The 22,042-nt window shown below is 49.5% G+C and overlaps 1 protein-coding gene across 4 annotated transcripts in view; it reads left to right on the plus strand.

Annotated features, from left to right (window-relative positions):
- ANO2 (anoctamin 2) overlaps nucleotides 1-22,042 on the plus strand; it is a 339,121-nt gene that overhangs the window by 181,568 nt on the left and 135,511 nt on the right. For all 4 annotated transcript variants that reach the window (XM_033867162.2, XM_033867161.1, XM_033867163.1 and 1 more), the window contains one exon: nucleotides 3,988-4,092. In XM_033867162.2, the coding sequence (XP_033723053.1) occupies nucleotides 3,988-4,092 (105 nt within the window). The remainder of the gene's footprint in view (nucleotides 1-3,987; nucleotides 4,093-22,042) is intronic.

Raw genomic sequence — 22,042 nt, forward strand, 5'->3', positions numbered from 1 at the left:
GAATTCCTTCCGGTCTAAAAACTGTTTTGTTTTTAAATCAGGGTTTTGAAGACTGGTTGAATTTTAATGAGCAGCAAAGGGAGGAATGGGTACCCACAGGAGGAAACAGCCGACAGGAGCCTTGATCCAGGGAAGCTCAGGGTGTGGCTCAGAGGCAGCAGGATACCTGGAAGGTCTAGTTGGCTGCAGGGAACAGGGGTTGGGCTGCAGTTGGTGGGGGCAGAGCAACAAATGCAGGCTGGTGGCTAGGCCAGGGAGGGTCCCGACTGTATCTCCTCAGCTCATGGGACGGCAGGGAGAGCGGGATTGGAAGGCATCTGTGACTTGCCCTAGGCCTTAAGTGAAGTGCTGTGGGCAGATTTAACCCACATTCAAATGGGGAGCAAGAGGATGCAGACACCACCTGGGCTTCGGGGAGGAGGTTGCAGGGGTCCTTGAAGGTCATCATGAGAGCTTTTTTTCTGTTTTAACCAGATGTCTCCAGGTCTCAGGGATTCTGCCATGGCCAGCTGTCTGTAACCCTCAGACAGCTTCTACCCTGTGGTCTTCGCTAGGAAGCAGCCCTTCGGGAGTAGCGGGGAGGGTGCTCACTCACACAGAGACCAGAGCCACCCACCCTCTGTCTCTCCCGCCTGGGGTGCGCGCACCACGTGGGACGCCAAGGAAAGCAGCAGGGGCGGGGCTCAAAGCAGGGAGGAGGAGAAGGGGGCTGGAGAGCCCACTGCCCGGGGCAGCAGCCCCTGGCCCAGGGGCCTCCCTGTGGAACCGGCTGGGATGGCCCGAGAGACCCCTTTGAAGGCCGTCGAAGGAGGCCTGCCAGACCTCAGGAGTCTTCACTCTGAGGTGGGATGGCCTTGAGCTCAGTGGCCTCTCTTGCCCGATTCCCTGCTGCACTCAGGCCCCACGTGTCCCTGGGACCCCTAAGAGAGGGTGGTCTCGATGCAGACATCCTCCCGTCCCTCTCTCTCCCGCCCCGTCTACCACGTCAGGCTTAGCTGCCCTGATAGCTTCCTGTCACATAGGACGCAAGATCCCTTGCCTCCCCCCAGCACGTGGTGGCGTGCTTCTCCTCCCAGAGCTCCCAGCCTCACGGGCCTGCATTCTCTCCTGGGCTCCTTCCAAGCTTTGCACCGGCTCCTCCCTCTACCTGGAAGGCTCCAGCCTCCACCTGCCCTGACCTTTCTTAGCTTTTCCATCCCGAGCAGAACGTGACCCTCCTCTGGCTGGCCTTCCCTCAGTCCCCATTCTGAAGCAGCCAGCCTGACATTCCTTCTGTTGCTCTCATCCCCACCTGCTGCTTTCTCACTTGTGGCTTTGTTGGCTTACTGTCACCTGCCTCCACTTGGAGATAAGCTCCTTGTTCGTAGCCTCAGAGCCTGAAGAAGAGCTCCCAAGAGCTCGGAACGCAGTACATGCTTTGGTAACTCTTTCTTGGAGACATCTGTTGACTGCATCTCCGGGTTTACCTCTGTTGATCAGCGAAGGCTGGTCCTGAGCTGGCCTGGGGCCTTCTTTCAGGCCAGCTCCTGAGGGGAGCACCTAGGTGGAAGTAGCTTTGCAAAATATTTCCCAGAGTCTTGGCGGGAGGGGTTATGTATTGGTGATGATTCGGCATCAGACCCCATCCAGGGAGGCCGTGTTTAAGGCTAGGTGTATTGGAGCAGCCCTCACGGGGTCCAGCTTCTACTCTGGCCAGGCGCTCGTTTGTCCAGGTCCCTGCCTCTGAGGAATCCTGTGACCTCACCCAACCTTCTTGGCTGCGAACGCGAGATCCTTGTCTGACGTGCTTCGCTTGGAAAGCAGAGCAGCCTGACACTCTGCCTTGAGAGCCTCGGACTCCTGTCTGCGTGCCAAGAGCTCTCAGCTTGTTCTAAACAGATGAGGAGGGTCTGAGCTGGGGCCCAGAGTGCAGTGAAGTGGGCCACAGCCACCACCGGAGGGATGTGAGGACACTCCTCCACGTGATGTCACGTCTTCGGAAAGTCAGGGGCCGGTCAGCAGCATCTTACAGTCAGCAGGGAAGGCCCCTCAGCTCCTTTGCTGAGGATGACAGGATAGACGCAAGGGCTTTAGAATCCAGAGGATGGTCCAAAAAGGCCCGGCTTTAGTTCTGTAGTTAAAATCTTCCATAGGAATAACATAGAAGAAACGCAACCAAATTTCAGAGGCCACAGCGCATTTCTCAAAGTATTTCTGCAGGAGGTTAATTTAATTGTTGGAGGCGAAAGAAGTTTTGTGGGACATGGTGGGTTGAAGAAGATTCAGCCCGTGTCTTTACAGGAGAACTTCTCAGAGCTTTTATTAGGCTCCTTGTGACTCTCAGGTGACACATTGTATGGTATGTTCCAGTCTGTTAGACCCTGGAATCCTTTTTTAGCTAAAACCCTCTTGGCACACACATTAGGAAATGCTGTGTTGGAGGATGGGTGAAGGGGAGAGACAAAATGAAGTGAACTTCGCCAGCGTTGAGAGATTTCTGTGTTCTCCCCACGGTGCTAATTGCTGCGAGAAACAAAATAATGGAGACCAGGTAGCGGATTCTTATCTTAGGATGAAAAGATTCCCACGTGCAAAACAACTAGGAAACAATAAAGGAAGATGACATAATCAAGAACTGCGTGTCGTGTAAGCTGTAAGACTCTAGAGTATTTGAGAGGGGCAGGCTCCGCCAGCTGTGTTTCAGCAGTCACAGCAGGTCCCACCTCCGAGGGTGGGACGCACCGTGGGGCCCGCGTGATGATGGGGAGCCTGCAGAACCCTGGAATGGCTCCTCCTCTGTTATACTGGTTAGTCTTTTTTTTTTTTTGCGGTACGCGGGCCTCTCACTGTTGTGGCCTCTCCCGTTGCGGAGCACAGGCTCCGGACGCACAGGCTCAGCGGCCACGGCTCACGGGCCCAGCTGCTCCGCGGCATGTGGGATCTTCCCGGACCGGGGCACGAACCTGCGTCCCCTGCATCGGCAGGCAGACTCTCAACCGCTGCGCCACCACGGAAGCCCTGTACTGGTTATTCTTATTAGTCACGTGCACAGTTTCTCCTCTCCAGCATCATGGCATGTCTCGGGAAAGCCAGAGACAGGTCAGGAGTCCAGCTTGTTGGCTTTCAGAATCTCTGAGGCCTGAGCAGTGATGAGGGAATGTGTGTTCTCTGTGTCCGCTGGGAGCCAGCCCCGGAATCCCCGCCTGGGAGTTCTCGGTAAACGATGCAGGAGGCCGGGTGTACACTGTTCAGTTCTCTTTGAAGTAAGTCACGCGTCTTCCTGCCGCAGCATCTGCACTGATGGGACCGTGGTCTTTCTGATCACCCAGGCACTCGTTCCCATGCCTGGTGACTCACCCTCCAGGTTTGTATTGCTGCGTGTCCCTGCGCTGTCTCCCGAGCATCAGCGTGCTTGCCAGTGAGTTACTCACCAAGGCTGAATAGCAAACAGGTCCAGACAAGTGAGTTTTAAGATTCCCTGTGGGCACCTTCAACTGTGATGTTTACTGGCGGCCGTTTTTGGCTTGCAGAAGAATGGCGCAGGGAAGACGTTTGGTCCTGGCCCTGACTCCCGGCTGGGGGGGCACATCTGTTTCTCCAGCTGGGATTTGGCTCATTGCAACTTAAAGTGGAGGCCTGAGGATAGATGGTGGGATGACCAGAGGTAGCCCCCGGGCCTTTGGGCAAACTGCTGTGTGCAGCACGGGGCTCCTTTTTGTATCAGCTCCTCGTTAATGCTTCGTCTCTCCTTTCTCAACCCTGGCGCCACCCCCAGGAACGTGCTCAGGTTTGGTTTCCAGTGTGGTAACAAGTGGTGTGTGTCCCCCTCTCCCGCCACAGTGTGTCCCTGGTCTCGACGCCTCGTGGTTGTGTGTAGTGTGGCAGCCCTTGTCCCATAGCATCTGACCCCGTGACCTGACTTCCTGTCCTCGTGGTGTCTGGCCATACCCCGCGGGCCAGGGTGGCCCTCCGCCTGTTTACTAACCACTCTGTGACTCTGGCTTTTAGGAGCACCCCCGGCCTGAGTATGAAACCAAAGTTCGGGAGAAGATGCTGAGGGAGAGCGACAAGTCTCTGGTCCAGAAACTGGGAACCGGTGGGACTGAGGATGCGGTAAGGCGCTGGCACCTGGTGCTTGCTTTCCTTTTTTTTTTCTTATGATCCTACTGTCATTTCACTGGGAATGCCTTCGCGGATGGAGACTGGGCTGTGAGAAGGGCCGACAGCGGTGGGACAGGACGGAAAGAGAGCATGACGTCTCTCCGTGTCCCGTGGGCAGAGGTTGTGGGGAACAGGCCCCTCCCATGACTTGATTTCTCTCTCCTTCCCGGGTGGTCATGTCTGGATGAAATGGGAGAGCAGGTCGGGAAAGAAAGAAACCGTTTCAGACCTGGGTCCTCTGGACCCTTGTCACCTACACGTCGAATAGCAGTAGCAACCACCGCCAGACCAACCAGCGCAATGACAGCGAACCTTGATTCCGTCCTTGCTGCGGGCCAGGCACCGTTCTCAGCGCGTTGTATCATTTTACTCTCGAAATAAATTGATGAGGCTGCAGCAATTTTTCTGTAAATGAAAACTAATGAAGAAAGGTATGTCCGCAGCCTAAGTCGTTGGCCAGAGGTCACCCAGACAGTGAATGGTGGGTGGATCTGGGATTCCAACCCAGGTGAGTCTCTGACAGTCTGGGCATCTAACCGCTATGCAAGGATACATCGAGAAGTGGCCCTTAGGGCCGGCAGAGGCCATGCCTGTGTGTGCCTGAGCTGCTCGTACACTCTCCCTCACGTTTCATTCTCTCTGGCTGGGCCTCCAAAGTGCGGAGGTGATCGTGCGTCGTATTTCTGAGTTTTACGGTGGCATTCAGACATGGAAACAGAGCTTCAGGGTCTGTGCTGTGATCTGTAAATACTCGCAGTGCCTGTGAGGTGGGGGGCTCCTCTTTGGCACCGCCGGTCTCCTCTGAGTGCCACCCTTTTTTGAAACCAACAGTGTGTGTGTGTGTGTTGATGTCTTTCCTAATCTGGTTCCTGAAAAAATTCAACGAGATCGACAATCTGTTGTTTTTACACGTGTCTTTTCTCCATCTTGGATTCGAATTAAAATTTCATTTAATTTTACATTCTTTAAGTTGGAGCCATTCATGTTAACATGCAAATTTATTCAAGCACCAATACGGAGAATGTGGTGTTTTTAAGCCCAGAATACTAGCTGTCTCTCTTTCTTTCTGTCTGTCTTTTTTTTTTTCCTTTAAGAAAGCAGGACTTAGAAGAGAAAGGGGGTGGCTGTCTAAGTTATTATTTCCCTAGAAAAAAGTAAGTCCAAGACCGCCAGTTATTTGGGGAAAAAAATGAATTCATTCTTAGGAAAGAGTAATCATCACCATCACCCTCATCAGAAAGCAAACATATTGTGTCCTGTCGGGTTTGGCAATCCTATGCAACCTTCTTTCTCCACCCCAGGGCAATGTACAATGGATAATTTTATGGAAATCACATGTAACTTTTAATGACCGCTGCCTCAGTTAATTTTCATTCCATAGACGGGAATGCCGAGGAGCTGGAATTGCGTACACTGAGGCTGCGGTTCTGATATAAACACTGCTTGGATATATTATATGCATGATAGGTCAGATAACTTTCAGGGACCATGAATAATTGAAAAACATCTGAATGCATTCTGAATGGTACATATGTTTACGTGTTAGCATTCAACATCTATTTTCATTACACTGTTGAGAATGTAAAGCTCAAAGCATCTAACGCCTTATAGGCACTGGGGGGAAAATGACCTTCCCAAATGAGCAGCGTGAGATAAAAATGGCCTGGAATTTGATTGTCAGCGTCCTTCTTGTGTTCCCTCCATTCTGTTAATACTGGAAATGCTTCTGTTCTTGCTGTAAGTCTAGCCAAGGGTGGGAGATGAAGGGAGGAGCACATGTTGCTGTCTGATGGGAGGGATGCTTCTCTTGCCTACTGCAAGGGTTGAGGTCAACGCCCATGGCAAGACAGGGCTCTAGGGTGGGATATTTAGGAAAGACACATTCTTCTGGGAAACAGACAAGGACCAAGAATCAAAGTCTAGATGATAGTCTTGGATGTGCTTCCTTCATCCCAGAGGCTCACTTTGGTTCTGCCTTCTTTGTAACCCTGAGGCTTCATGTCCCATCTCTCTTTATATTCCTTCCTCTTGAATGATAAAAGCTACCATTTATCGAGGCCCAGATGGTAGAGAAAATTACCAAAGACCACATAGCTAGTGGTGGGAGAGCCAGCAGTCATACGCAGCTCCACCTCATCCCCAAGGCCCATTGCTTCTCAAAAAACTTCTTTTAAAGGTATCAAGTTCATGTTATTTTTTTTATTTACTTATTTTTTTAATTTTTTAATGTTTTTTGCGGTACGCGGGCCTCTCACTGTTATGGCCTCTCCCGTTGTGGAGCACAGGCTCCGGACGCGCGGGCTCAGCGGCCATGGCTCACGGGCCCAGCCGCTCCGCGGCATGTGGGATCTTCCCGGACCGGGGCACAAACCCATGTCCCCTGCATCGGCAGGTGGACTCTCAACCACTGCGCCACCAGAGAAGCCCATCAAGTTCATTTTATAAAACTTCTTTGTAAGTGATTTAATTCTCAGACCATAACATTCACCCATTTAAATGATACAATTCGATGGTTTTTAGTATATTCACAGTTTTGTGCTGTCATTCCCACAATTTAAGTTTAAAATATCTTTTATCATCTTAGAAAGAAACTCTATACCCTGGGAGGCAAGTAATCTATTAATACGTTCTGTTTCAATAGGTTTGCCTCTTCTGGACTTCCATGTAAATGAAATCATGCAAAATGTCGTATTTCTCCTCTTTCACTTAGCAGAATGTTTTCATGATTCATCCATGTTGTAGCTCTGTCTGATCTTCATTCTTTTTTATTGCCAAATAATATTCCATATTTTGGATACCCCCAGTTTTATTTGTACATTCATCAGTTGATGGACAGTTGGATGGCTTTCACTTTTCGGCTATTATGAACAATGCTGCTATGAACATTTGTGTACCAGGTTTTGGGTGCGTGTACGTTTTCACATCTTTTGGAAATATACAGAAGAGTAGAATTACTGGGTCATACGGAAAACTCTGTGTTTAACATTTTGAAGGACTGCTGTAATATTTTTCAAAGGGGCTTCACCATTTTGCATGCCAACCAGCACCGCATGAGGGCTCTTAGTTTCTCCACATCCTCACCAACACTTGTTATCTGTCTTTTTAATTTTATCCATTCTAGTTGCGTGCAGCGGTATTTCATTGGGGTTTGAATTAGCATTTCCCTAAAGGATGTTGAACATCCTTTCGTGTGCTTCTTGGCAGATTTTATGGCTTCTTTGGAAAAATGTCTATTCAAATCCTTTGCTCATGTTTAAAGGTGGGTTAATTGTCTTTTCATTACTGTATGAAGAGTTACTTACATAATCTGAACACCAGTCTCTTATCAGATAATACGATTTACAAATATTTTCTCCCATTCTGTGGATTTTTAAAATTTAATTGATGATACAGTTTGCTGCACAAAAGTTGTTTTTTTTGGGTTTTTTTTTGCGGTACGCGGGCCTCTCACTGTTGTGGCCTCTCCCATTGCGGAGCACAGGCTCCGGGTGCGCAGGCTCAGCAGCCATGGCTCACGGGCCCAGCCGCTCCGCGTGCATGTGGCATCCTCCCGCACCGGGGCACGAACCCACGTCCCCCGCATCGGCAGGCGGACTCTCAACCACTGTGCCACCAGGGAAGCCCCCACAAAAGTTTTTTGATGTAGTTCAATTTATCTGTTTTTCCTGTTGTCATTTGTGCTTTTGTGTCATATCTAAGAAACCACTGCTTAATCCAGTGTCATAGAGATATACTGTCAGGGTTTCTTCTAAGAATTTTACAATGTTAGCTCTTACATTTAGGTCTATGATCCATTTTGAGTTAACTTTTGTGTATGATATAAGTAAGAGGTCCAAATTCATCTTTTGTCTGAATATTTAGTGTTTCCAGCCCCATTTGTTGAAAAGATTATTTTCTCCACTGAATTATCTTGTCAGCCTCATCAAAAATCAATTCACCATAAATGTAAGAGTTCATTTCTGGGCACTCAATTCTATTCCATTAATCTATATGTCTGGCCAATACCACATTGTCTTGATTAATTACTGCACCTGTGTAGTAAGTTTTGAAATTGGAATGTGACTGAATTTGTGCTTCTTTTCCAAAATTGTTTTGACAATTCTGGGTGTCTCGCATTTCCATATGAATTTTATGACCAGCTTGTCAATTTCTGCAAACAAAGCAAGATGGAATTGTTGATAGGGATTGAGCTGAGTCTGTAGATTAATTCAGGCAGTAGCACCTTCGTAACAGTGGTAAGTCTTCTAATCTATGAACATGTTATATCTTTCCATTTCTTTAGATCTTCTTTAATTTCTTTCAAAAATGTTGTATAGTTTCAGAGTACAGGTCTTGCACATCTTTTGTTAAATTTGCTCATAATTGTTTTATTCTTTTCCGTGGGATTGCAAATATAATTTTCTTAATTCCGCTTTTGGATTGTTCATTGCTAGTGTATAGAAATATAGTTGATTTTTGTGTGTTGATTTTATATCCCACAGCTTTGCTGGACTCATTTATGAATTTTGGTAGTCTTTAGTGGATTCTTTAGGGTTTTTTCTATTTATAAGATCACGTCATCTTGAAGAGAGATAGTTTCACTTCTTCGTTTCCCAGCCTGGTTGCATTTCTCTCTCTCTCTCTCCATCCTCCGCCCCTTCCCCCTTTTCTTCCCAGGTGCCCTGACTAGAATCTCTTGTACAATGTTGAATAGAAGTGATGAGAATTGACTTCTTTGTCTTGTTCTTGGTCTTAGCCTTTCACCATTAATTATGATGTTAGCTAGCTGCGACCTATCGCTCTTTAACTCTCTCTGTAAGGCTCCCCTAAGGAGAATTCACGTCATATCACCGGGTGGCCAAGCCCATCTCAGGTCTCTCCCGTTTCAGCTGTCACGTGGGGAGATTGGATTGTAGCCTCTGCAGTTCTGAGAGTCGGTACTTTTCTTTGCTGATGTGAAAGAATCATGTTGGTCATTAGCCCATAACTTCGGGGGACAGGCAGTCTCTTATTTATTGGTGGTGGTAATTTGGCCATTTTAATATCTACCGTTATGATTTTCAAGGGTGTGGGCACAGAGAGGTTAGTAAAATAGTGAGGTTAGAAGTAATATTTATGGAGTGCTCACTCTATGTGGGTCTTTACAGGTTTTATTTCATTTAAGTCTCAAAACCATTATTATTCCAATTTTATATGTGAGGAAACTGAGGCTTATTTATCTAGAAAGAAGGAACTTGCTCAGTGCTTGTATATGGCCAGACGGCCTGACTCAAGAACAGTGATCATGATCTCTATGCTTCTCTGCGTTTAGAGCGTTTGCCCCTCAACAGATCCTCAGACACCTGTGAAGAATCATGGGATGGTTCTCTTCCTTATTCTAAAGGCAGGAAGGAACGTGGTATTTGTTGGAAAGAAGGGTACGAGACAACCAGCGACCCTACATTTTCTTTAGTGGTTTTGTGTAAACTGTGGTGGGCTGACGCTGTATTTCCACCAAGGACACCAGTGAGTGGAATTAGCTCAGTTTCCAGCAAAAGGTTCAACAGACAGTAGGGAGCCTTGGGGACGATAAACACAGAGATATATTGTGTTTCCGAGGAAGAATATGGAGCTGGAACGTCTAATAAGAGAATAGGCTGGTTTCACTTATTTATTTATTTTTCTCCTGGATTAGTTGGAATCTTTTCTGGAATAGTTTATCCTGGACAGATTTGCAGTTTTCCTCAAGTTTCCCTCCAGGGCAAGATTTTTCTCTGTCCATACAAGATGAGAAAGCTCTGAGTTGGCAACAGCTGGCAAGGTGCTGTGGCTGGTGGGATTGGGGGGTGGTCCTGATCTCTGCCTCTCACCCCTCTGACCCTTCTCATCCCAGACATAACTCCTTTCCTTTAATATAATTCGTGCCAGTGAGGATGTCATCAGAAAACAGAGCTCCTGCCCCAGAGTTCAAAAGAGGTAAAAGAATCTGAGGAACTAATTATAAAGCTGTTAGGATTGGGGAAATCAAGGCAGACAGGCTGGTGAGGCGAAGTCAAGCTTAGCAGCAGGAGGGGGCCGCTCCCACTCTTAGGAAGGACCAGGAGCGAGGTGGTATCACCAGAACCCGGTGGGTGCCGGTGCCCTGCCGGAGGTGCAGCTCCTTCTGGAGATGCCGTCTGAAGCAGGTAGAGGGGGTGGAGGAGAAACACCCTGAATTTCCGCCTCCTGCCTTTGAGTCGAACGCCAGTGCCCCCCGTTGGCCAAATCTAACCACAAGTCAGTTGATGAAGCACTCCGGGAAATCCGGTTTTTAGATTTCAGCACCTGGCAGAGGAAAGGAACAGCGGGGCGGAGCTCCAGGGGGCAGTGGCAAAGGACTGGCACAAAGGTCCAGTCATGAGTCAGCATCACTTTGGGACCTGCTAGCCACTGATCGATCACTTACGCCAGGTCCTCCCACTGGGGAGCTGAGAGGCTGTTGGAGGATAAAAATGTGGCAGAAAGCACAAGAATGCTGCCCACTGGCACGAGGAAGGGACACATGAATGGTCAGGGACTCTGACCGGTCCCAGGCTGTTGAGGACGTTCATGTGAGTGGGGTGGGTGTCCTCTGTGTGTGTGTGTGTGTGTGTGTGTGTGTGTGTGTGTGTGTGTGACACAGGTGGGCTCAGATACCTGAAGGCTTCAGTGGGGAGGGCAACAGTATTTTTGTGTCAAGGAGCAGGGAGCACGTGACAAGCTGGGAGATGACACTGGTGGGTCCTGAGAGCGTCCTCTACAAAACCTGTCACTAAAGGGACTGTAAAAGGAAATCCCCCTGAACTAGTCCCAGGAGCTTACCTCCCGGGACTTGCCGCTTATCCAGGGCGGGCCTGGAGCCGCCTGCAATGCTGCATTTAATGAACGTTTTATGGGGAACCGTCACCAAGAGGAGGCCCGTGGATGGACGGGTGTTAACTTACTGCTCAGCGCACCACCCTGGGGACAGTTATTTCCAAACAAAAGTCATCTAAAGTTAAAGTATTGAAACATTTACGACACATGCCAAACGGACATGTGGAATAAATTATGCATCGTTGAGGGCCTTTGCTGGGAGGCTGGACGACAGCAGGAGGAAGGTGGGGGCTGTCACAGCTGGGGAGCAGGGCTCAGGGTTCCCGTCTGGGGGACCGAGGGGCGTTTTTCAGAATGTCCTGTGGAACAGAGTTCCCTGCGGCCCTCCTTTGGTGGCACTCGAAACCTAATGACCATTGGAGAGTCAAAAAAAAAAAAAAGAAATAATGATTCTCCATAGTTCTCTCAGACTCTTCTTAGGGATGAAGGTTCCTCGATGGCAAAGGGAAACCCTGGGAACAGAAAGGGACTTTCTGTTGGGTGGAGCATCCCATAGCGAGGAGCTGCGGGAAAGCTGGACCCTGGGCCCGTTTCTGGAAACGTTGATTTGCATCAGAGCCCACGGCCTCTCCTCCTGTTCGTTCTCTGCTGTTCCGTGGGCTCTCAGCGTGAAGGCTGAGCTCTGCACCTTGGGGCCGGTCTGGGTCTCCATCCTCACCCACAGTCCTCGGGAGCTGACGGAATAACCGGTGGGAAGGAGGCCAAAGGGCAGCCAGAGGAGCTGGGCCCGGGGCTCTCAGACCAGCCCCTGGATGGGCAGGCACTGACCGAGGCCTGGTCAGCTCTGAAGCCCTGCCCTTGACGCCGCTTACCCCGAACTTCTCATGTTTGCTAAGAGGGACAGCGAAACAGGTCACTCTGTACGGTGTAGCTCCCTGGGCGGAGCACAGCTTACAAAGTAGACCTGCTATCGAAGGCCGCCCCCAGCAATTTTCTGTACTTCCTTTTTTATTAATGTAATTTAATTTTATTGATTTGTTTATTGATTATTAATTTTTATTCATTGTTTCCAGTTCTGGCTCCTCCGTTTCTGTCTGTCTGTCTCTCCAGCTCTCATTCTGCCATCTCTCAGGGAGTGCCCCCCCTTCGCACCCATGGTTCCCCCCTACCCCTCCCCGGGGCATCCTCATCCAGGGAAATGGGTCAGTGGACTAAGGAGCAGAGAAGTGGATGTGGCCGGGGACTGGTGAGTCACCCGTTTGACTGCAAAATGGGGGCATCGTCTTAGGAGGAGCTGAGGACTTGAATTGGGAATTTCAGGGCTCGGCCTCCCTCTCCCTCACTGGGGGGGGGGGGGGTCCGGCCCCAGGCAGGCGGGGACGTGTGGACCTTGCCAGTTGCCTCCGGGCAACAGCTCCAGACCGGCCGAGGGACAGAGGCATCTCTGCCACAGCAGCAAACGAGCTGGGAGTGGAGCAAGCAGAGTCCCTGGGAAGCCCCCAGGGACGCTGGCTGCCACCCCGGGAATCAGTGTGGAAGGAAGTGAGGAAGGATGGAGGTTTCCTAAGAAGGAGCCTCTGCACAGAATTTCGCACTGGCAGAAGCGGGGTTGAAGGCTAAGTTGGTGTGTGGGTACGTTATCATCGCAGGGGTTTTACTTATCACCATATAAATTATACATGGGAACATTCTTCTCAAGACAAATCCCACATTACAGATAAAACCCAAGTCTCCCTGGACTGCATCTCTCCCAGTGTTAAGTGTCCCCCTAGAGAGAGCTACAGTTAGCAGCTTGGCTTGTATCTTTCCAGACCTTTCCTTATGCACTTTTATTCTTGTATGAACCTGTGTTTGCTTTGGTTATGGGTTTCTTTACACACCCACACACGCACGCACACACACACGCACACGCACATTCAGGAGAGAGCCATGAACAAATGGTCTCATTATGTCAAGGAAGTTTCTTAAGTGAGGAAGACTGTTTCCCAAACTTTGCCCCCCCAGGGCACCCCAGCGTGCCACAGGGAACTCACAAAAGTCATGGTGTTTTTAAACACCTCTGAGGGCAGTCCAGCAGTACTTGGCATCTGTCAGACACTGCAGGAGCCGCTACCCCAGCAGGGTCAGCGTTAAAACGCAAGACATGCCCACCAGCATCGCCGCGTCTTAGAGAAGCCAAGTGTCCTGTGGCAGCAACACGGCTTCTGCACAAAGTTATTGTGAAACCGAGGATGCAAATGTCGGGGCCAAAGGGATTCCCGGGAGGGAGGAGCCGGATCGGGTCCTGCAAGTGGACACATCCTTTTAGTGAGGAATTAGGGTGAAGAATGAAATAAAAGATCAGTTTTTCTTTCAATTTCTGTGTATTTTTTCCTAAATGGCTACTAGGCTATCTGGGCATGAATACTTATTAAGTTATTTGGACTTAACTCTTCCCTGAGTGGAACCTTTAAGTCTTTTTTTTTTTTTTTTTTTTTTTTTTTTTTTTTTTTTGCAGCCGAGGGCAATTGTGTAAACATGACGGAGCTGTTAAGGGTACAGGGAACTGAAAACGTTTGGGGACTCCTGCTGGGTAAAAGCTTTCTGGCCATAGAGGCTTAAGAGTGAAGGAGACGCCAAGGGCAGAGAAGTTTAAAAAGATACATAGAGAGTTTCAAAGAAGCAGAAATTTACTTGGGGGCAACGCTGTGGCAAAGTGTGTGCAGAGGAAGTGCGGGTGGGCCAGCTCCTTGCACACTGGCTCCTGGGCTTCTCACCCGCCCCTCTCCTGGGCCTCGGAGGGGATCTGCCCCAGCATCTTCTCCCTCTATCTCTTGACTATTTCTCTCTCTTTCTCTCTGCCTGTGTGTGTATACGTGTGTGTGTGTGTTAGGAGGGGACTGACGGTTCTGATTATGGACATCCTTTAAAATCCATGAGATTTAAAAATACACCCGACAGCTCCTTATCCAGAAGACTTTGCTTGACTTACAGTCTCCGGGTGGCTCCGGCTTCACAGAGAAGGATGCCAGAGGAGCGTGGAACGTGCCCATAAACATCTCCCTTTGTGGAGCCTGTGAATTATCCGTTCCAAGGAGACACTTCGCAGGTGGCCCAGGCCATCAGATGGCGGGGGCCCGGGGGCTCTGGCCCTCTTCAGCTGACAGCCCATTCTCAGCAGCAGAAGTCCTGGCTAAAATAAGACCTTCTCCTGTGCTCAGTGTGTACATTTCTGCTGGCCTGCGTCTATATTAAGACGTTACAAATAAGGAGAGTCCCAAGGCCTGGGTTATGGAGGAGAAGCTGGGGACAGACAGGCAGCCTGGGAAACGAGAGTGCAGTGGGACGGTGGGGGGCCGGGCGGAGCAGCGGGTCTGCCTCCGAGCTAAGGCTGGGCAAAGTCACCATGGTGTTTCAGACCAGACCCTCATGGAAAACACAAGGCCCAAATATGTGCAAGGATGGGGAGTGTTGGAAGAGCCAAGTGGCTCACAGAGGCCAGCACATAGCATTGGGATGTGTGATGTTTGCCACGATTGACTCGCAGTTTGGACTTTTCTTTTTTCGTCTAAATGATTTTTCCATATACGGCCCAAAGCGCGTAAATTAAATCTGTCTTTTGCTGCCCGGGCCAAGGTCATTATTTCATGTCCCTAGAATTCACTGAAGCACACACGAGCCTGTCAGCGTCCTTTGCTCTCTTGCCCTTCATGTGCCAGAAAAATCAAAGTGTTGGTTTAAAAAATTCCTCCAGGGTCAAAAGGTGTTCTGACTCCGTGTGAGTCTTTGACATGGTGTCCAGAAAGGAGCTTTCAAAGAAAACAGGTGGGATGGCTCTTCTGTGGACGGAGAGGCTCCCAGACTGTGCCCTTTCAGCACTGATCTCCTGAGCTATGAGGTCGCAGGGCCTCCGTCTCCGTAAACCACTGAGGCCTGGCAGACAGGCTCCCGCTGGCGAGCAAGGGTGTCTGCACAGCACCTGCCCCATCGCCCAGTGGACGCAATGTTCTTATAGACATTGCTTTCTTAACTTTCACGAAGAATAAGGAACTAGGAAGAAAAGAAAAAAAGGTCCTTACTTTAGGTTGCTTCAGATGCAGATCCTGAGTCAGTGATGCACGTGCAAAATTGATGCGGGAGGGGGAAACCCCGGCAGTGGAGTGGGACAGTGACGGAGAAGAGAAGGCTGAGAACAAAGGGCACGTCGTCAGTCATGTTACCGGTGTGGGCAGCTGGCTCATCATTTCCCTGAGAAATTCTGGGAGCTGACCTAGAACATGCACGTCACAGTTCTACTGCCTGAGGGGTGAGGAGCTGGGTGTACGCTAGTTCCACCAGTCACCACTGAGGGAGGCTCCAAGTGGGGTGTGTGTGTGTGTGAATTCCCCTGCACTTCTGGCCTGCTTTGAACATGCACGTGAGCAGAAAAGGCTCAGGCCGCCAAAACAGTCTTCAGGCAAAGCGATCCAGAGGCTGCCAGTTGGAAGTTGGATCTCTCCACTCTGTGGTAAGGCTCATGGAACTTTAGGGCTGACACCCGCAGTATCAGGATCCTAGGTCCTAAAGTGCTTCCGTTAAGATCTAGCCAGAAAGTCAGAAGCCCAGGAGTTCAGCAGAGGGCATTTCGTACAGGGAAAGTTAATTCAAAAGGTGTCAGGATTGCCAGCAAGCTGAACGGGGGTGGTGAAGCAACACAGAGGTCAGTAGCGGCTGGGGCTGGGAAGCCAGGGCGGGAGATGGTGTCCCCAGAGCCCAGGGCCAGGGCCACCTCCTGGGAATGGAGCCCTGGTCGAAGCTGTGTGCTAGGAGATGCCAGCCAGGGAAGGGCAGGGCACAGCGGGCACCGGAAGGACAGAGGAGGTGCAGCCACGGCATGAAGCAGATGGACAGACAGGGGGAATACTCTGGATTCTCCTTTCCGTCCACCTGCCAGTCTCCCTCCAGTACCTCCCTGAACTGAATCTGGCCGGAAGCCACTTGGCCAGGGAGTCTGGGAAATGTGTCTTCAGGGACCACCGCTCCTGCATTATGAATTAGAGGAACGGGCAGATCTGAGAGGAAGCAGGCTAGGACTGGCACTGGTCACAGCCCTGACATAATCCCATGCCTTCTTCTTCCAGTTCCACTCCTCTGTCTGCTCCATGACTCTGTTGGGTTTGTCACCCCCAAAGCAGAATCTGGGAATGTCTAAGGAGTTTGGGGGGACTCCATTTTGGGAAGGCATCGGTGATCAGCGGGGGGACACACTCTACACCCTTGTTTGCCCCTGTTCTGAACTTTCCTAGGGCTGTTCCTGTGCCTTTTGTTCTCCTATTCAGCCACTGAAGGACCTTCAATCCCTTGCCTGCATCCTGGGGGGTCATAGAGGAAGCACCATATCTTTTCAGTTATGTTGTAATGTATTTGACATGTAGCATTGTGTAAGCTTCAGGTGTGCAGCGTGTTAACTGGATACACGTATATCATAATATGATTGCCACTGTAGCAGTAATTAGCACCTCTGTCACGTTACCAAATTATCCTTTGTTTTCAGTGGCTGGAATCATTAAGTTCCAGTCTCTCAGCAAGTTTGATGGTTATGATACACTGTTGTCGTGTATACTCACTGGACTGTGCCTTAGGTCTCTAGGGCTTATTAACTGTGTGCTGCAAGTTTGTACCCTTAAACAGCATCTGTCCTATCCCTCTCCCCCCATCCCCTGCTAACCACCAGTTTACACTTGGTTTTTATGAATTTGGTTTTTTCAGATTTCCCATATAAGTGATGCCATGTAGCACTTACCTAACTTCGTCTGACTATCTCACTTAGCATAATATGCAGAAGGTCCATCCGTGTTGTCACGAATGGCAGGCTGTATTTCTTTTTCATGGCTGAATAATATTCCACTATATATGTATATTCCATTAGATATAGATGTATATAATATACATATTATGTAGACTTCACATACTCTTTATCCATTCATCTGTTTAAGGGCACTTACGTGGTTTCCATATCTCGGCTGTTGTGAATAACGCGTCAGTGAACAGGGGGGCGCATATATATCTTTGAGATCCTGTTTTCATTTCCTGTGGGTATATACCCAGAAGTGGAGTTGCTGCATCAGATGGTAGATCTATTTGTAATTTCTTGAGCAGCCTCTATCTTGCTTTTTACAGTGTCTGCACCAACAGCGCACAAGGCTTCCCTCTTCTCCGCACCTTTGCCAGCAATTGTTATTGCTTGTCTTCTAGGCCGTTCCAGCAGGTGTGAGGCGGTATCTCACTGTGGTTTTGATTTGCACAGGAAGCCCCACATCTTGAACGCACGCACCCTTTTGTCTGTTTAATTCTCCCTTAGGCTTGCCAGCGTTTGGGTTTTGCTCTGCGTCAGTGAGGCAGGTTTGCTCACATTTTGAAGGACATGTTTCAGAACCTGGAGCACGCTGCATTTTTTTTTTTCCCTCCCAAGTTATTGCCATTTGGACATGTTGGCTTTTATCTGTTCAATAAGACAAAATGTCAGCATTACTAGAAAGAGCAATCTGAATAGTTGCTAACCTTTTCCCTCCTCCTCTGCCCACCCTGAGAATTCCCCATGCTTTCAGTGGTCACTTCGTTCCTCTCCCACCTCCTGGAAACAGGCATGTCCACGTTATTTCAGACGGGGCAGCCCAAATGAGACCTTGATTATGTACAAGACCCACAGCAAAGCTAATGCCAGTCCCCACTTCTCTGGTTACCTCTCTTGAGTTGGGTTCACTTACTTAATAGTTTGTACTTAATACGTAATACACCCAAGAACGTAGTGATCCCTATTTCTATTTTTTTAAACATCTAAGATCAGATCACTAGGTGTATTTAATATTCATAGGCTACGACCTGCTATGAGAATGACATCCCGCTATCCCAAGCAGGCCAGATCTGGAGTTCAAGGTGAACTGTACACTGGAATGGGGCCAGTGGAGGTGCCAACCCAGAGGCAACAAGAAGTAGGTCCTTTGATTGGAGCGGTGAGCAGAGGCTGCTGACTTCCTTACATGCCTTACACCGTCTTCACATTGGGGGAGCTAGGAGCAGGGTGACACAGGGAAGGAGGTGATCCATGACTCAACGGGCCTTCCATACCTGTAATCTCTGTAAAACAAACTTCTTTGAAGGGAGAAGCCCCAAACCCACTCCCTTTGGGCCTTTCTTATTCTGTTATCTTGGCTTCCAGCTGAAATCCCTGAAGTGTGTTCAGAGGAGAGCCTCTGAAGTGCAATTGCGTATCTTCTGGGCCTACTCGGGCATTCCATTTCCTCTGACAAATGAACACTGGCTTGTCCTCTGACTGGCGGGAGATGAGAAAAGGTAGAGCAGTATCCCGAGCCTTGGGGGATACCCAGCGCCTCTCTGCAGCTCCCCACTGGTCCTCACGGCGGTCACGTCCTTTCCCAGTGTTGGAAGCTGGCTGCAGCACAGCCTGAACTAAGTGCTGGCCTTTGCAGAGGGACAGCTCTTCCCACCAGTCACTCCTCAGCCACGGATTGTCCAAAGTCAATTCCTCGTCTGGGAGCTTCTGTTGCTTTTTGTCAGCAATACTCATGTTGTCCCGGCAATACCACATCCAGGATTTTCTGCATCAGGATTTTACTTCCGCTTGGTCTAGGGCTGGTGGGCCTGTACTGAGGATTTCCATGGCATGTTTCGACCATTTACATCCCTGTGGTGGAGCTACATAGCCCTGGAAGGGTTAATACCCACCCAGGGCCAAGCCGTCCTGCTCATCAGTGACCCAGAGTTTGCTCAATTCTGGGACCGTTGGACCCAGCCTCATGGTCCCCCAGGAAGGCCAGACGAGGGGGTGTGCGGTTGACATCCAGTTCATTTTTATTATAATGGTGCACAGTCTACCAGCCAACTTCCGTAACTTTTACGCTGAACTTGGGCATGTGCATTGAGTTTAGAGACTTCGCAGCAGGACGTTTGCCCTGGAAATGTCCTCAGCCAGATATTTTCACTCCTTAGGGTGGGGCGACGCCCATCCAGGAATCTCAGAGACCTTGTCTATGAACATGAATGAATGAATCCTCCCAACACCACGCTCTTTGCCAGCTGGATTATTTTAAGGGAAGTGACCAGCTCAGGGGCCTGTAGTGAGTCATGAAAGATCTCGCTCGGAACCAGAGAGTTTGGACTTTCAGGGCCCCGGGTGGAGTCAGGGACCGCTCTGGACTCTTCCACCCCCAGTACTTGGAGTGTCAGGTTGGGGGGTCAGCAGTCAGCACAGAAACTCTGGGGATGCCTGGCTGCCTTCCCGCTCAGCGCCTCCCCCTTCAGTGCCTTCCTCACCAGCCCCCTCAAACCATGGCTTGGTCAAATTAAGTAACTTTGTTTTTTCAGTATATACACTAATGTATGCTAAATGTAGAAATTCTGAAAAGGGAAGTATAAAGAAGAAAAACAATTCATCCAATTTTTCATCTCCTAGAAAACCTATTATAACCCTCTTTTTAATGTATATTGTCACATGGTTGAGAAAAATCACCTGTATATTTAATTTTATATTACGATTTTTGTCAGTCTGAGAACAAGTCCCAATCTTACTAAATACCATTCTTGAGCATCCTTTCAATGGTTGCATAATATTTCATCATATGGATGTATTACAGTTTTCTTAACCTTTCCTTACCCTGTAGTTAACGTAGGATGAACACACAGTTTTTTTCCCTGAAACTTGGGTTATTTGGATTAATGCGTCGTATGAATGTATCCCGGTTCTCTTAGTCTTTACCTTGTGGTTGAACATATGATGACCATACTCGTGCTTGTTATTTCAGGCGGAGGAGAGTTGCGGGTATTTCAGGAGGGTTCTATTAGTAGGAGACATCGCTGGAAGCTCAGGATCTTTACTCAGTTCCTGGTTTCCTAACTGCACATGTTTTTGGGCTCGGTGAGGGAGCCAGGTGGACGCCAGCCCTTGCACGTGACCATAGAGGCAGCTTCACCGTCATTGCCTGTCCTTGCTGCTGCTCCGTCGTTCACTGTAAAGGAAGCCGGGTCGGGTCACTTAATTCATATCCTAGGACTCTTCCATCGATCGGGTACCCCTCTGGGAGAGCGGGAGGCCTTTGTTCTTCTTGTGTGGGTGGCGGGCAGAGCAGATGTTCTGGCGCATAGGTGGGCCACTCTCTTAGGCTCCGGGGTTCGGTTCTGGTCAGGGAGCCCTTTCTCACATCCCGGAATCGGTGGGTTCCTTGTATCAAATCCTGGAACTGTTCACATCTTCCGACCCCACCGTTAGTGTGGAAAAATGATTCTGGGGCAGTGGATGGATTGCGAGTGGCTTCTCCAATGAAGATATTCCATCCGTTGAACTGAGGCCAAGTTTTGGCAGGGAAATCAGCGGGACAAATCGTGAGCTCCGGTTTTAGCTCCAAGAGGAAATGTGTCCTGGTTGGTAAATCATCAACCAAAAAAGCATGAAACCGCTTGTGATAACTTAAACTTCTGGAAGCAATTTAGAGGGCAAGTAGGGTCACTCTGACTTCCGAGAAAGGGAGAGGATTTCTTGTTGTTGAGATGATGATTTTTTTTTCTTCCAGCTTTCCAACATGTACACACAAACAATGTTGGCCTATGGAAAATATTACTAATCCACAGAAGAGCACTTGATACATACTTTAATACGATGTTCTTTACTTTAGTGCCATTCTTCCTCTGACTAGGAACTCCCTGATAGTCACTTTATCTCCCTGTAATACCAAGGGTGGACCTACACACCCTTTTGATGACTCACGGAAATGCAGTATTAGCCCCTAAACTGATCTAAGAGGGCTCTTTGGATGTGGAGTGCATTTGCTGTCTTCCCATCTTGCTTTTCCAATCGTATGTAGTTTAGGATAGTGGCTTCTTATTACTTCACGCTGTGATCCTAAACTGGGCACCTTTGAAATTCAAAAAATGTGAATTCTTACTCAGAGTTAAAATAAGTAGATCTCATTAAAACAGAAGAAGAGGAAGGAAAGGGAGGGGGAGGAGGAAGGACTGTAGGTACCACTCGTGGATAACAGCAAGCACCATAGTATAACCCCATTCTTGGGACTTCCCTGGCGGTCCAGTGGTTAGGGCTCCCAGCCTCCACTGCCGAGGGCCCAGGTTTAATCCCCGGTCGGGAAACTAAGACCCTGCAAGCTGTGTAGCGCGGCCAAAAAGAGAAAAAAATGACCCCATGTTATTAACCCCATATTATAATCTCCATGTTTTTTAGCCTTTATTCCATAAATGGAGTTTGGGAGCTATTTCTAGGTCTCTGGAGGCCCAGGTAACAAAACAAAGCTGGCGGTGGCACCCAGCCGGTCGGCAGCACCCAGCCGGTCAGCCTCGGGTTGGCGGATGTTCCTTGGGCCTGGTGCCCAACCTGCCGTGGCCTTAGCTCCAGCGGGAGGTCCCGGACCCAGCCTCCCGGACTTCTCCATCCTTGTCTAATCCACGTTTGACCAGCAGGAAGTGGAACCTTCCTTGACCTTCCTTTGGACTCAGAGCCTTGGACACGTAAGCAGAGACTGGGGACTGGTGTGAATTTGGCCAAAGTGACTCTGTTTTTTAAGCCTTTGCTCACCCAAGGTCACTCTGGTGTGATCCGGTAGAGTGGCAGATAAGCCGCTACGTGGGAGAGTGAAGAGAACGGGCCGGAACTTCGGGGGGCCTACGAGAAGCAGGGAGGTCCTCAAAGTCAGCAGGCCCTGGGCCACATCCCGATACGGGATCTTGTTTCTTCTGGCTTGAGCATCTTTCCCCCAGTCTCCTGGCTCTGGCGGAAGCTGGGAGCTGGCAGACAGAAGGAGGGCCTGAGGTGAGTCCCCAGGAAAATGAGATGAGTGTCTCTGGGCCCACTGAGTCCTGATAAGAAGGGTTGCCGGGGGACCCCGGCCCCCAGGCTCTTTTAGCCTATTTCTTGGATGATGGAAGAAGGATTCAGCCAGAGTTGTCCTTGTTTCAGATCCAACTGAGGAGTTTGGCAGCTTGAAACCTGGAAGGTGGTCGGGCTGCCAGTGTGAGCCACGCCACAGGGAACGTGGTAACAACAGTTCCGTGAACAAGCCAGGATCCCGGTCCCCCAGAGCCCCCGCAGGTCGTCTTCCACCCCAGGCTCTTTTAGCCTATTTCT

This window comes from Tursiops truncatus, chromosome 11, assembly GCF_011762595.2.
Source record: "Tursiops truncatus isolate mTurTru1 chromosome 11, mTurTru1.mat.Y, whole genome shotgun sequence".
In the NCBI taxonomy this organism is placed as follows: Eukaryota; Metazoa; Chordata; class Mammalia; order Artiodactyla; family Delphinidae; genus Tursiops; species Tursiops truncatus.